Raw genomic sequence first — 15,284 nt, 5'->3', positions numbered from 1 at the left:
TGTTTTAGCCATGCTTTATGCATGGTTATGCTATGCTATGGTTTGGTTTTGCCAGATGAGTTGAGCTCATGAGAAATAAACATGTCACATGATAATCTTGCAATGTTTTTGAGATTCTTTGTGAGTCTTATGTTATGTTATATTGGTTGGTAATTTTCAGCATATGGAATGGTTGAACAACAATGCGCAATGTTGTGTTGACTATGATGCCCTATGGAAATTGCAATGTTATACTTTGCTTTTGATGCATTTGGCAAGGTAATCGAGAAAGATTACAAGGATTTCAAGGGGGAGGGTTGTCATCAAAACATGTAGTTTTGAAACCTCACTTAATATGTGGTTTATCTTTTAATCACATGATTAAGTAAATGATGCACATGTGAGGTGCAACTGGGGTTAAAGTAAATTTACGACCTCGTCACCCGAAGAAATCACGAGATGTAAAAAGCAAAAGTTGCTATAAGTTATGCCACACAGGTACTTGGTGGTATTTGGTACTAGTTGTTGGGCTAGGTCATCCATTTGGCCATAAGTGTCAGTTGGTGACACTAGAGGAGTGGCGTTTAATGGTACCTAACACCAATTTGATGGTCAAAGATGGCAGAGAGACTCGGGAATGGAAATTTCCTAACCAATTTAGTTATTGGTCAATCAGATTATTTTTCAGGGCACCGAAATAATTATTAGATTAATTTTCAGTATTTAAAGATGAAAAATTAATATTTAATTATGAAAAATGCTGGAAAAACCATTTGGGAAGGTTGCCACTTGTGAAAAATGCCCATGCAAGACTAAAAAACGTCTTTAGAGGCTGGAGAGAGGCATTTTTATAAATTCAGCCTTTAAGAGAGAGGGAGAGGAGGTTGTTGGTCTGATTTGCAGCCATTGGAGGACCTTTTGAGGCAGCCATGGGCAAAAGAACACCAATCAACAGCAGAAGACAGCATCTAGAGGCTGTTAAGGCAGGGCAGCAATAGTACATGAATGATTTTCTTCAGTTCTTTGCATCTACATGCTGTTGTGGTAGGGCAGCTGCTGCACTTGACTGATTTTCAGTCATTCTTCGCAACAAAAGTCTGAATTTTCTCTCTCTATAGCTTTCCCTCTCATCTCCTAGCCATTTCACAGCCTTGCTCTGAAGATCTCAGCATTTGGACCCTTGGAGGCTGAAAATTTGCAAATTTCTATGCTGTAAATCCTAATTTACAGTAGAAATTAGGGTTTAGCACCAGCCTTGGGAAGCGTGCCAGAAATTGGAACCTCCAAGACTTTTAGCTGAATTTAGGTGGAGGACTAGCCAGCCATTGAATTTGGGGCATTTCCATCATCTATGAAGTGGGTGAAGGCCAATTCAGTGCTCGAATCAAGGAAAAAAGTAGATTGAACACTTACGGGTCACTTTGGATAGCAAGGGGAGTTGAAATACCGAAAGGGATCAGGAGAATCCCATTGTAAATCAACTTTTTTTTTCAATAAAGCTAAAGAAATACCGGAAGGGGCGCCATTTTTGGAGCCAAACGGATGTGCATTGTCGTATTTTCAGATTTGCATTGATTGTTTGTTGCTGTAATTAAGTTTTAATCAAGGACTTATCACCCTATCGGAGGAGGAAGGCCACTCAGTGTGCTAGATGCAGAAGTGGAGTGCAATCTTGGATTCCGAAATGCAAAAGAAAGAGATTCAAGAGATATGGGTGGGATAGGAGGTAAGTGTAAAAGAGAAGTGCCAACTCCATATGCTTAGAAGAAATAGAAGATATAGTTCCACGTATACCTATAGGTGTATATTTACGTTTAGCCTGTCCTTCGTTAAAATTGACATATTGAAAGTTATCTCGATCTTGAACACCAAAAGGAGGAATAGGGGAGGGTTTTGATTCATGTGTCTCAGAGAGGTTATAGGAACTTGACATTGGGCCTTGTTGAGATAAAGAAGATGCTTTACCAATCATCCCAAATGCCATATGTCCTCCTTGATCGAAGAGGTGGCCAGCCTTACCAGTCGGTCGAGATGTAGTAGAAAAATTGGGAAAAGGGAGGTAAGTTGGACCATTCTTGTTGTGAATGAACTCTTCAAACTCCTCATTTGTCATGAAGTTAGAAAAGGAGAAGAAAGTGAAGGTGAAGGTGAAGGTGGAATCATTTTCCTCGTTGAGTCTGTAATGCCTCCTCGGGGTCTCTAGTGATGAAGAAGTTTGATAAGACATAGTAGGATCCCAAGGAGGAGTCTCAGACATTGTGAAATGGTTATGTGTCATTTGTGTATCTTGCGCAAAACCAAGCCTTCACAATACCATAGGATGCTTTTTAAATGAGGAGTGGTTGTAGTGGCATATGAAGATATGATAGGGTTTTCATAGAGAAAACATAGAATGTATGAACATGATTAAAACACAATAACTCAAATAGTAGCACGATAAATGCAAATGCTATATACAAAACTCAAAACGCAAGATGCATAATGCAAGAAGAAGGAGAACTCTAAAGTGAATTAATCATTGCTGTAAATGAATAAGAGGATGTACAGAAAGCCCAAAGGTAGAGCTGTCTGAAAGCTGATGGTTGTCAGGGGAGTGGGTTGAGGGAGGTGCTGATTTTTGTTGTCCATAGGAGATGGATGCCGAGTGCAGCAACCACCAGTCAGAGTAGAGGTTGATGAGAACAAGTGTTGTAAACACAAAAACGAGCTGCTGTAGATGCTAATGCAAATCAGGCCAGTGTTGGAAATGGAAGGGTAGTAGATTGACAACTAGAACCTAGCAATCTCTAGGGTAGGAATAGGTAAATGTAGCAATGTAATTTCTTGATGATGATGGCAGCTAGTCACCAGCAGCAAAATGGGAGGCTAGGCAGCAACTATAGACCATGTAATAGTAGTTGTTGGGGGCTGGATAGCTAGTGGAAGAGGGCTGATTGGTTGAAACTTGCAGATAAGGATAGATTGAATGGTGGGCAACGTGTGTGCTTATAGGTGCAAAAGGATCATCCTGAAGGGGAGAGAGTATGCAATGGAGTGCGAGAGCCAGGCGCAAGCTGTAGAGCTCAGAGTTAGAGAGAGTGAACACAAATATAGGTGTACCAGATCGTGATGGTACACAAAGAATAAAAGAATGTATTTATATGTTAAGGTACAATAAGGGTGTGTTCAGACCCGTAAGACTATTTACATGGAGACGAAGGGACTTTACATCCAACAACCTCCCACTTAAAGGCTCGAAGTCGTAACTTAAAGCTAACCAACTCCCACTAAAGGAATGCAATGCTCATGCTTAGCCTTTGCAAGACACTTAGTGAGAACATCTGTAGGGATTTCTTGGGTTCTGACCTTAGTTAGTATGACAAGACCATCATCCAGGACCTGTCGAATAGACAAAGTGCATTCTTAGCCAGACATATTGCACTTTGTCTATCACAACCAAGCACTGGAGTACGTGAAGAAAGACCAAAATCCTTGACCAAATGACCAAGCCAAATAGCTTCCTTAGAAGCTTCGGTGGCTGAAATATATTCAACTTCTGTAGTACTTAGTGCCACAATTTTCTGCAATCTTGAACACCAAGAGATAGCCCCACCAGCCAAAGTAACAACATACCATTGGTAGATTTCCTAGTGTCAAGATCTCGTGCCATGTCCGAATCACAAAATTCGGGCAACTCTAGTGTACCCTTTCCATAGCATATACACTTTTCTTGTGTACCTTTCAAGTATTTGAAGATACATTTCATTGCTTGCCAATGTGGCTTGCTAAGGTTAGACATGAATCTGCTAAGAACTCCCACTGCATGAGCAATATCAAGGGTTGCAACCATTGCATACATCAAAGATCCACAAGCTGATGCATAAGGTATACCCTTCGTGGCACTAGCAGTTGCATCATCCTTAAGGCAATCAACTTTGCTAAGCTTTGTATGTGGCGGTAAAGGCACACCAAGAGGCTTAGCATCAGCCATATTAAACATGTCAAGTACTTTGCTGATGTACTTGTCTTGTGAGAGAAACAACAAACGCTGCCCTCTGTCTCTTTTAATGCACATGCCCAAAATGTGTTTAGCTGCCCCCAAATATTTCATGGAGAAGGTTGAACTCAGCTGCCTTTTAAGAGCATTCAAAGTACTCTTATGCTTTCCTGCAATTAGCATGTCATCCACATATAAAACCAGCACAATAAGGCTTCCATTATCAGCCTTTTTAGTGTATAAGTAGTGATTTGCACGATTGCGTTTAAATCCATGGTTGAGCAGTGATTTGCACGATTGTCTAGGGGCTTGTTTCAGTCCATATAAGCTGCGTTTCAGTTTACAAATCAAATGCTCTTTTCTTGGAAAAACAAATCCTTCTGGCTGCTTCATGTACAGATCTTCATCCAAGTCACCATGAAGAAAAGCAGTATTCACATCCATCTGGTCCAACTCTAAATCCAAGGATGCAGTGAGAGCAAACAAAACACGAAGCGTAGTCATCTTCATGTCTCGTGAGAAGACCTCGTGGAGGTCTATGACTTCCTTCTATATATAACCCTTAGCAACCAGTCGTGCCTTGTACTTGGGTCTCCCATCAATACATTTCACTTTGTAAACCTATTTATTAGGAATAGCTTTCCTATCCTTGGGAAAAGGTACAAGCTCCCATGTGTTATTTGCATATAGAGACTTTATCTCTTCTTGCATAGCAAGCTTCCACTTTCTCTTGATTTCACATGACTGTGCGTCTTTAAGTGTTAGAGGCTCACTTGTTGAGAAACCCTTCACCCTTTAGGGTTTGTAGCCCCAAAAAGGAACGCCATCCTAGACTGACTGTGCCTATTTATAGGCCACTCTCTCTTTCATTCCTCACGGCTGATTCATTCAATCCGTCACCTCTTCTCTCCAGCCTCTCCACTACCCTCATACCCCTTCAAGAGGACATGGCGGTTCATGGTTCATGGCTGTCTTCATTATCTTCCTTGTGTTACGGTATCCTTGTTCCCTTGTATCACATTCACTCCATGATTCAGATCTTCATCATTCCATTCATTAGAGTTTCTTCTCTCTTCTCTTTTCCATGTTTGTCGAGTTCACTCTGTGTTCCTCTCCGCAAATCTTACTATCTTGTTGGTATGTCATCTTTTGACATGGTATCAGAGCTGGATCTGCTCAAACAGCGGCAAAGATCCTCCACTCCAGTGAAGGCAAAGACCGGTGGCGTGTTCGGCATCCACTTCTCTTCTTCTTCTACTGCATCAAAATCTTGTTTTTGGAGATTTCAGGTGTTTCAGCTTGTTGCCCACACCCTGTTCGCGGAGAACATCTCAGCTGAAGCTGTCTCTATCCTCTTCACGCAGTTTGGAGCTGATTCCAGCCAAGCGATTGTTGTTTCTGTGTAGACCTGCTCCCGTACAGCCTGACACGTCATCACAGTCTTGCTGCTTGCGTTTTTAGTCTTTCTCTCTCCTACAAGCTATCCTGCCTACGTTTTTAGCTTTCTCTCTCCTGTCGTTTGCGTTTTTAGTATTTCTCTTTCCTGCAAGTTGTCTTGCCTGCGTTTTTAGTCTTTCTCTCTCTTGCAGGCTGTCATGCCTACGTTTTTAGTCTCTCTCACTTGCTGCGTGCGTTTTTTGTCTTTCTCTCTCATCACCTACGTTTTTCTACTAGTTGCAATCTCTTACTATTTGTCACATCCTCCTCCTACTCGCAGCTCACTTCCAGCCCTCCCACCGCTTGAGGCGGACATTGCGGTTCATGTTTCACACTGCCCTCACACCCCTTGAGGCGGACATTGCGGTTTTTGGTTCATGGTGGTTGACTTCTTTCTCCAGCAAGGCACTCTGGTATCCATGGCTTCTTTACCAACAGATGTCTAGACTACTAGGTGCTCCTATTGTGGCATCACCGGACACACCACCAATGCTTGCTGACTTCGATCTTTGCTCCCCATCCTCCAAGAGTATATGCGTTTTCCACCATGTACTCCTTATGCCACCTCTCCTTTTTGGGCCACATAGATCGTTCTACATCAGCTATCAAAGTACTATGCTCAAGGCAATAAGATGCATCCGATGTGCAGTAAGTCCTTTCGAGCACATGGAGGATCGATTGGTGCTACGACCTCTTGTTGATCGTCGCAATGCCAACGGTATTCTTCTCCGATTTATTTTCAGGCACAATGGCTTTCCCGACCTACGGATCTGCAGTCCGCTCCATCGAGAGATAGTGATTGCTTGATACCGTCTTCTCACCAGTCTGCTCCTTCGAGAGACAGTGGGTACTCGACTACCCAGTCCGCTGCACTGAGAGATAGTGATTGCTTGATACCGTCTCCTCACCAATCTGCTCTTTCGAGAGACAGTGGTTACTCGACTATCCAGTTCCACCCTTCCCCACCCTCGACTACTCAGGTTCGAGAGGCAACCTCTGGGAGCTGTTCAGCACCCCAAATACCTTCTTCGGCCCAAACGGCAACACTTTCTTCGTCATCAGACATTTTGGAGTCCGTGATCCATGAGTTTTTAGATTTTCTCTCTACTTCAGAGCGGATGTTATTTCTTTGCCCTCAAAGGGGACATCTACTTTTTCTTCGACTTCAGCGGGGGCCCCTCCATGTCCCACCTCAGAGGGGGAACCTACTCCACATGAAGTTCTTCACCCATCCTCTACTTTCTTGGAGTGGCTGCCTTTGACCAGTCATCTCTTCTATTGATACCCAGGATCTTCAAGTACCACCTAGATCGGGATCTTAGAGGTTCTGCCGCAACTTGGTGATAAGGTCTTTGTATTCCTTCCAGCATGGATGCACGGAGCCAGTGGCTTCTCTCCCAAGGTTGTGTTTCGGGTTCTCCAGTTCATTGTGTCTACTGGTTTTTACTGCAGGTTTCCTTTCGGGTGGAAATCTTGGATCTTATGGATCCTTTACATCTTCCTCCTCCTCTTCTCTTCTTGCCTTGGGCACTTTGTTAGCATGGAGCCAACTCCCAAGATCGAGTATGGGCATATCCTTATGGTTCTCGGCACCACAGAAAGTCCGACATTCCTCCTATGCATTGCATGTTTTCATCATCTTTGTACTAGGGCGCTTGGGCAAGTGAACCATTTTCCCACGAAGAACACTGTCCAAGTGGCACCTGTTGCATGAGCATTCTTCAACATATAGCATTGCATCTCCACCTCACTCTTCTCTTGTTCCCCTTTTTGGGCCTGAGAGGGGGTGTTGAGAAACCCTTCACTCGCAATTTGCGTTTTTGCGTTTTTGCGTTTTTGCGTTTTGCGTTTAGGGTTTGTGTTTAGGATTTGCAGCCCCAAAAACGGGCGCTATTCTAGACTGACTATGTCCATTTTTTAGGTCACTCTCTCATTCATTCCTCATAGCTGATTCATTCAGTCTATCACCTCTTCTCTCCAGCCTCTCCACTACCCTCACACCCCTTCAGGAGGACATTGCGGTTCGTGGTTCATGGCTGTCTTCATCATCTTCCTTATGCTACGACACCCTTTTTCCCTTGAATCACATTCACTCCATGATTTAGATCATCATCATTCCATTCATCAGAGTTTCTTCTCTGTTCTCTTCCCCATGTTTGTTGAGTTCACTTTGTGCTCCTCCCCACAAACCCTACTGTCTCGCTGGTACGTTATCTTTTGACATCACCCTCATCGGTCAACAAAATGCAATCTAAAGATGGTTGAAACCTCTGTGGCTGCCTTCTGACGCGTGTAGACCTTCTTACCCAATGATCTGTAGTATCGAGCAATGGGCCTACATCCTGAGGAATGTGCACACCATCACTATGTGGCTAATTTTCAGCATTTTCTTGCTGTTGTAATCTGTTCTCAACATGTTCTTCTTGCTGTCTTATTTCATTGTGTGCATCAAAAGGGACAGAACTTTCAACTAATGGCTAGTGAATAGCTGGCTGTTCATGCTGAAATTTGACCTTCTTTTTGTCAAGATTACCATGTGTAGCATTTTTCAGCAACTTTGCCTCATTAAATACTATGTCTCGGTTGCGTACTATCTTCCTGCCCTAAGGAAGCCAAACTCTATAACCCATCTCTCCCTCATCTCCGTATCCCATGAAGATGCCCTTGATGGATTTCATGTCTAGTTTGGTCCTCTGTTCTATAGGTACATGCACAAAGGCATCACAACCAAAGAGACGCAAATGGTCATATGAAGCAGGTTTGCCAGACCAAACCTCTTCAGGAATGCCATTTTCCAATGCACAATAGGAGAGTGATTGCATACATGAACTACAGTTTTAAAAGCCTCTTCCCAAAACTGCTGCGGAAGATGGTTGTGGACATCATGCATCCACCCTCTCACAAAGCGTGTTTAAGTCTTTTAGCCACGCCATTTGATGCAAGATTATAGGGGGACTGTCAACTCTCTCTTAATACCATGCATCTCACAAAACTTGTTAAATTCATTTGAGACATACTCACCCCCATTATCTGTTCTTATGGCTTTCAACTTAAACCCTTTCTCTGCGGTAACAAAAGCATGAAATTTTTTAAAAGCATCCAACACTTCCTTTCTGCTCTTAAGTACATACACCCATGACTTTCTATTGAAATCATCAATGAAAGTAACAAAGTAGCGTGTACCGCCATATGAATTAACAGGCATAGTGCACATATCAGAGTGTACTAAGTCAAGAGCATTAGACTTCTTAATGACACCAGAGTAATAAGGAGACTTCACTTATTTTCCACATAAACAATCATTACAAAATTCAAAACCAGAGCCTTTTACATCAAATTTCCCTAAAGAAGAGAGGACCTGAAGACCTTTGATAAGACCAAGTCTTTTGTGCCAAAGCTCCATTTGTGAAAATGGACTTTTGCCACAACCAAGAACTTGCCAGGTAATGCTTTACAATGCAAGTTATATAAATTCCCCCTTTTGCTGCCTTTAATAATAAATATAGAGCCATTATGGACCTTCCAAGATCCACCACCAAAGGTAGTAAAATACCCTTTAGCATCAAGCTGCCCAATTGATAGTAGACTTTTCTTTATGCGAGGTACAAATTTGACATCCTACAAAATTAGCTCTTGGCCATTTTCAAGAGCCAAGTGAATGGTGCCAACACCCTCTATTTCACATGCATAGTTATTACCCAAGTAAACCTTGCCTAGGCAACTTGCAATGTATTTAAAAAATGACTCTAAAGAGGGGGTAACATGAAAAGAGGCACCGCTGTCCACTATCCATGATTGTGACAGCCCATCATGAACTGAAAGTAAGGCATCAATTACCTCCTTTTTGGTGATGTGTATATCACTTGTTACTGCCATAATATTTACATCATTACATGAGGCTACAACAAGTATCTCTTCAGTGTCAGGAAGCTCTTCAATGACCACACTAGATGCAACATTTACCTTTGCAACTTCTTTTGCGCAAGAGTTGTCATCATCCTCCTTTTTCTTACCATGCTATTTCTTTCTCTCTTGCTCTTTCTTGAAGTACCGGCAATCGGGCTTTTTATGCCCTTTACGCCCACACTGATAGCATGTGACATCCTACTCTTTGCCCTTGCTTTTGCTTGTGCTTTTCCCTTTACTTGCTGCATTATCCCTCTTTTCAGACCTACCTCTTACATGGTAAGTTGAGCCACTGCTTTCACCACTAGACTTTTTTCTGATTTCTTCATTAAGGATTGAACCTCTAACACCATCAAAAGTCAAAGGGGGGTTGTTGCTAAGTGACACAACCAAAGATTCCTAGTTGCAAGGCAAAGTCATCAATAAGAAAATAGCTTTCAATTTATCATCGAAAGCCGCCAAACCAGAGTCTTGCAATTGACTTAAAATCCATATGAAAGCACTCAAAATGCTCAGATGCTGGCTTAGACTCATGCAACTTCATGTTCACAAGTTTACGCATAAGATGCACTGTGCGCTGCATTGGTCACAATGGTTATAGGTGAGCCTGTTTGGCTCTATAGATGAGAGGTAAGTTTGATGTCCACTCCCTTTTCGTATCTCATGTGCAAGTTGCATCCGAGGAGGGCAATTCACTCGCTTTGTCTCCAGCTTTACTATAAGTATGGCACCTCTAAGGCTATCTAGTCTTCGTCTTTGGACCTTCTTTAGTAGCTCCTGAAATGCAAATTAGTCACCCATTGAGAAAGAAACATGCATGAAAAACCCAAGATGCCTTTAATTGTGGTCAGGAGTAACTGCTGAAACAGTGACCCCTGACAATGAGTTTAACCAGTAAGGCTCAGCTCTAGCTATTTGGAATCTGGATCTCTAATCACGGTTGTCCGTTAGATCTAGGCTGAATAATAATGTCCCAGGCTACCTTTGCCTTGGTGGGGCTTCTGTCTTCTCTCAAGCAAATAAAGTTCCTAGGCAGCGAATTCACTTGGCCAATGCATGACCAAGAGAATTCCATATGGAGCTTATGTCTGATGCTCAAGAGCAGATACCTGTTTGGAGGGGCCAATCTAAGACTGATCCCCTTTGTAAGGATCTTGTAAGCAGTTCCAGACAAAGTGATTCGCCTCCACTGTGGAATCTCCAATCTGTCCCCAGTACCCTTGGGAATTAGGTGGATCGATCCCTGGATAGTCTCTCTGCCATATTTGGCGATGCCAGAATCTTATGAAAGCTGTGATGAGGCTTGTTCTGATAAGATCCCAATCGCTGAAGGACTTGTCCATTCCATCTTCTCATTGATACTTGCCTGCGAGCAAGGCTAGAAATGCCTTCTCCAGCTCCTCTGTAAAAAAGGCATCAGATGCTTGATCATCTCTTGAGTTACTATGTTCCTTGTGCTCCGTGATACTCTCTCAGTCTCATAGCCAGCGGGTCTAGTTGTGGATTCTAGCAAAGCTGCGTGACACTCCATAGTCAGTTGCCTTGCTTCGTGAGAGCTCGTGCTATGGATCTATCCACTCTCAAGTCTCCTTGCTTCCCGTCTAGAGTGTCTAGGCCCCGTAATCTGGAGGAAGTCTGTATTATTGACTCTTATCTCTTGACCAGATCACAAAGGAAGCCCTTGTGCAAAACCTGTACTCCCATCTTGTTTTCTTGATGGCATCAATCTCTGCACTGGCAATATGCATTCTCTTAGTTACCCGTCTGCATCCCAGATGTCTCTCCTCCCTTCAGAATGCAGCCAGTGATGCTCATCCCGTTCTCTCCCTCTCTAGAAGGCCCACGTCCTCGTGGCTGCCTCTGTCAGGAAGGATCTGATCTTCTGCAGGCTCTCATGCGAGTCTCTAGCTGCCTGTCCACCTGCGAAAGGTCTGGACCCCCAAGTCTGTTCAAGTGTCTCTCTGAGATTGTCATCATGATACAGGTGCTCTGGAATCCTGACGTTGGAGTGCAGTCCTTTGACTCTCAAAATCTAGCCATATGCATTTATGACCTTCAATTTCAGAACTTATTCTGAATTCTCTATATAGCATCTCCCACTAGATGTTGTTGGCAATTCCAATGGAATTGGTTCTCCCTTTTACCAGTGTGTGTATGCACACTGCTCTTCTGTTATTTTTTTGCATGTTCTGCTATGTTGGGAAAAAAGGGTTTTGTACATGACCAGATGATAGTCTCTTTGTTCCTATTTTGATATTTCTAGAGCACTTTCCTAATTGATGCAGAGGGAACAAGAACAAACTTGCTGTTCTGATTTCTCTCTCTTAGTATGGCTGATCACATTGTACAGATTTATTAAAATGTATTTTGACTGCTCTGATTTTTTAAAAAAAAGTATAGCTGATCACTTTGTACAGTTTTATTAAATCAAATTGTCATGTCATTGTCACAGACTTGGCCAAACAGTGCCTGAATTTTTCTACCATGCAGAAGCAGAAGGCATCATTTGTGAAGTCTTATTTCCTGCTACTTCTCCTGTTCGAAGGGTTGTAGGAGAAGTGTGTGAATCCAAAAGCACTGCAAAGAAGGTAGCATGCTTAAAAGCATGCACTATTCTTCATTCCAAAGGAGCACTAACAGATTTTCTTTTACCATCACCACTTCCAGGCTCAATGGATAGGCAAGTCAATCCTGCTCAGAAGAAAAAAACATGTAAGTGGAAGTGTCTAATTTTTGACAGACCATTCAGGTCTTTAATGCAAACACATGTTCCAATGTGTGCATGTGTCCCCAAGTTCGATCTTAAGTGCCTGATAGGACAAAAACATGTACACGAGCTGTCACCCAACTATGACCTCAAAAAATTGCTGGAAGCCATGTTTCATTTTGAATGAAGCTAAATTAGTCTGGAAAGTTAATTTCTCTTTTACAAGTGACACCTATGCAGCTGCAGGAAGCAAAGCAGACATTCAGGAAACCATCACACCAGCTCTGCTTGTGAAGCCACATATTGATATCAATCCACTGAGGTTGCATGTGTATATGTTCTTATTTGATCCAGTGCCACCTGACAGGAGATTTGTCGAGTTTGTTTTACTTGTACAATCTTCATTGCCTGCGAGTGTGTGTAGCTTGTGCCTAGATCTTGAAATGGCCCACCGAAAGAAAGTCAAATGTCAGGTTGTGCCCTGTGGAGAACTATGGCTTGATCGGTTGCAGGTCTGAACTCACTGTCTCACCCATGCATTGTTTCTAAACTCAAATTTGCATGTCTTTTCCAGAGAAAAGCAAATTTGCATGTCTTTTTTTTCTTTATCAACAAAAGCAGATTCTATTAATAACAACTCAGAAAAAAACTTGAGGTATGAAGCAAGTTACAAAAGGTTCCAGGAAGGACTGCTAAGTACATTGTAAGTACAATGGCTGAGTGAACAGCTGAACTGGTGGGCTGTAATATAAAACCACATAAGGTGCTAAATGAAAGAAGGTACCAGGGTCAAATCTGCATAAAAGAATCTCCCCTCCTTCTCATGGCGTTGTAGTGTCAAGTGGATGTCATAGCTACATATGGCAGTCTAAATGCAACAAGGAATGATGCTAGCAATTAACTCCCATTTATGACAGTGCCCCTGAGTCGATTGTGTCTGTGACTTCCATTCATGACTACATGCATTTCCACATTTTTTTTGGGACTTAAGAGCTTGTGCTTGATCATGTTTGGCCACGTATGATGTCCATTAATGAAGGATTGTGATTCAGGTGACAAAAGCTGAAATCTTTCAATCAAGGCTATTTTCTATTATGTTGGATCGTGACCTAAGGCATCCATGCATGGAAGACTGGTTTGCAGCATATAGTGGCTGGTACCTATTACTGCCTTGTGTAATGAACGAAGAAGGTGGTGCTCATTGTGACGCAAATATTGATTGGGAAGCCATTGAAAAGGTTGCATTGACTGAAGACTTAATTCAGGCAAGACATGCATTATGTGCAAGTTATTCTGGGAGAAGTGATGGTGCTTTGAAGTTTGCCAATGGACTTATTGATTTGAAGGAGGCACGTGGTGTGCTGGTTCGAACTGTCCATGGGAATTCTTTGTACTGTATAGTGGATGTATTTACAGATTTAAATGGCTACAGCAAATTTCCAAGCTCAACATATGAAAGCTACGTGCACTATTTCAAGGAAGTGTAAGATTTTTCCTTATAACTTATGTTAGCATTTGAAAATACTCAAGGTAGAGCTGGCATTTAATAATCTTTATAGTAGTCTTCGTCAGGAGTTGCAAAATGCTTTGGGTTACTCATGCAATGATACTGTTGTTAAGTATAACCCATTGACGTTGCTATGGTACAAGTTGGCACAGATATTGGATTTTTGGTGCAATTAGCCCAATGTTAAAATATTCTTTTCTGGTTGTTCAGTTATGATTATGAGATCTCAACTCCAGAGCAGCCTCTTTTAAAGGCAAAACCTCTAAGACAAGTCCACAACCTCTTGCAAGCTCGATTCTCAAGGAAAGGAGGTATGACTCAATCACCAATTAGCTTTCAGTGTGTAAGCTAGGAGGAATAAGGAGGGGTGCATGCCAAGTTTTCATTTTTTCCTGCAAAAAATTCTCACAGAGTTTGTCTTGTCTAGGTATATTTGTACCTTCTGCAACTGAAGAAATGCTGGTTGAACTTCCACCTGAGCTCTGTTCTATAGAAGTGTATGGTCTGCACGATGCCCTTATCAATTCTGCAGCACTCCTGCCATCCCTCATGCACAGGATTGAAAGCATACTTCTTGCAGCTCAGCTAAGAGATTATTTCGGCAGCATGTTTCCACAAGGGAGCATTGTTTCTACGGAAAAAGTTAGTTGATAAACCTACAAATAAGACACAAATTTCATACTTTGATTGTTGGATTGTAGCAACCTTGCAACTGCTAGTTTGGTCTGATTATGTATGGTTCCAATAGTTGTAATTAATCTGGCTTATGTCTGTGGTGATTTCCAGGTTTTGGAAGCTCTTACTACACAAAAATGTACAGAGGCTTTTTCTTTGGAACGACTTGAGCTCTTGGGTGATTCATTCTTGAAGTATGCAGTTAGCTGCCACCTCTTTGCTGCCCATGTTGATGCAGATGAAGGTTTCTTAAGTTCACAACGCAACTTAAGAATATGCAATTCTTCACTTTGTAACATTGGGATCAGCCATGGCCTTCCTGTAACTCCTTGTTCTTTCTTTTTCATGAAACAAGGTTCTATAGATGAACATTTACTGGGTAGACCTGAATGTTAATAGGACTGTTTACTGAGTGGGGTGACTAGGATGCCAGGCACTACATCTATGGTGCACCATAATCCCAAAGCTTATTGACCATCGTGTGCTTTTTGTTTTGAGGAAGTAGGGTGGCTAGGACAAGTGTCTAGCCCTAGCATGCAGCCCATTCTAGTCTGTGGGAAGGCAAAGAGGCTCCCATTCAGAGGGAGGTTGAAATTGTATCCTCATCTAGATGGATCACGTATCCATATATCATGGGTGCCATAGTCCTCATAATGGGAGAGCAGCTGCTCAAAGTCCATAGGTTCATTGCCTTTAGCTCCATCAGCTGGTCTTCTTTGGCATCATCGATTTCTAAACCACTGTTTACTATATTATTGACCTATCTTATCCTTTATGGTCATCTTTTTGTATGACTTGTATTTCCTCATTAGTATCTTGCTCATGTTCTATGTGTCAGAGTGAGAACTTCATGAAAATCTACTGATCGTACTTCATCAAAATAGTATCAATAGCATCTGTTAGTTGAGAGAAAGAGACTTAAGTCATATCTTGTGCTTACATTCCTCCTAGTAAAGTAGAGGCTCTGAGTGTACCTCCAAGCTACTGCCCTTGAGTGTAATATTCATGTCCTGTGGTCAGGTGGCCAAGGCATGTTGCTGTAATGCTTCAAATGTGTTATACCACTCTAAATAATAGTATCATCAACATGAAGGCAT

General features: G+C 42.2%; 1 protein-coding gene across 4 annotated transcripts in view; it reads left to right on the top strand.

Moving 5' to 3' along the window:
* The window catches only part of DCL4 (dicer-like 4), a 174,107-nt gene that overhangs the window by 112,242 nt on the left and 46,581 nt on the right, over positions 1-15,284 (top strand). For all 4 annotated transcript variants that reach the window (XM_087662143.1, XM_087662142.1, XM_087662144.1 and 1 more), the window contains 6 exons: positions 11,751-12,010; positions 12,246-12,517; positions 13,058-13,488; positions 13,723-13,823; positions 13,940-14,154; positions 14,299-14,508. In XM_087662143.1, coding sequence (XP_087518269.1) covers positions 11,751-12,010; positions 12,246-12,517; positions 13,058-13,488; positions 13,723-13,823; positions 13,940-14,154; positions 14,299-14,508 — 1,489 coding nt within the window. The remainder of the gene's footprint in view (positions 1-11,750; positions 12,011-12,245; positions 12,518-13,057; positions 13,489-13,722; positions 13,824-13,939; positions 14,155-14,298; positions 14,509-15,284) is intronic.

Source organism: Lygodium microphyllum, chromosome 21 (genome assembly GCF_053477565.2).
Source record: "Lygodium microphyllum isolate KBCC chromosome 21, Lygodium_microphyllum_v1.1.10, whole genome shotgun sequence".
NCBI lineage: Eukaryota > Viridiplantae > Streptophyta > Polypodiopsida > Schizaeales > Lygodiaceae > Lygodium > Lygodium microphyllum.
The sequence above is the reverse complement of the archived record's forward strand: the minus strand, read 5'-3'. Positions and strand labels throughout refer to the sequence as shown.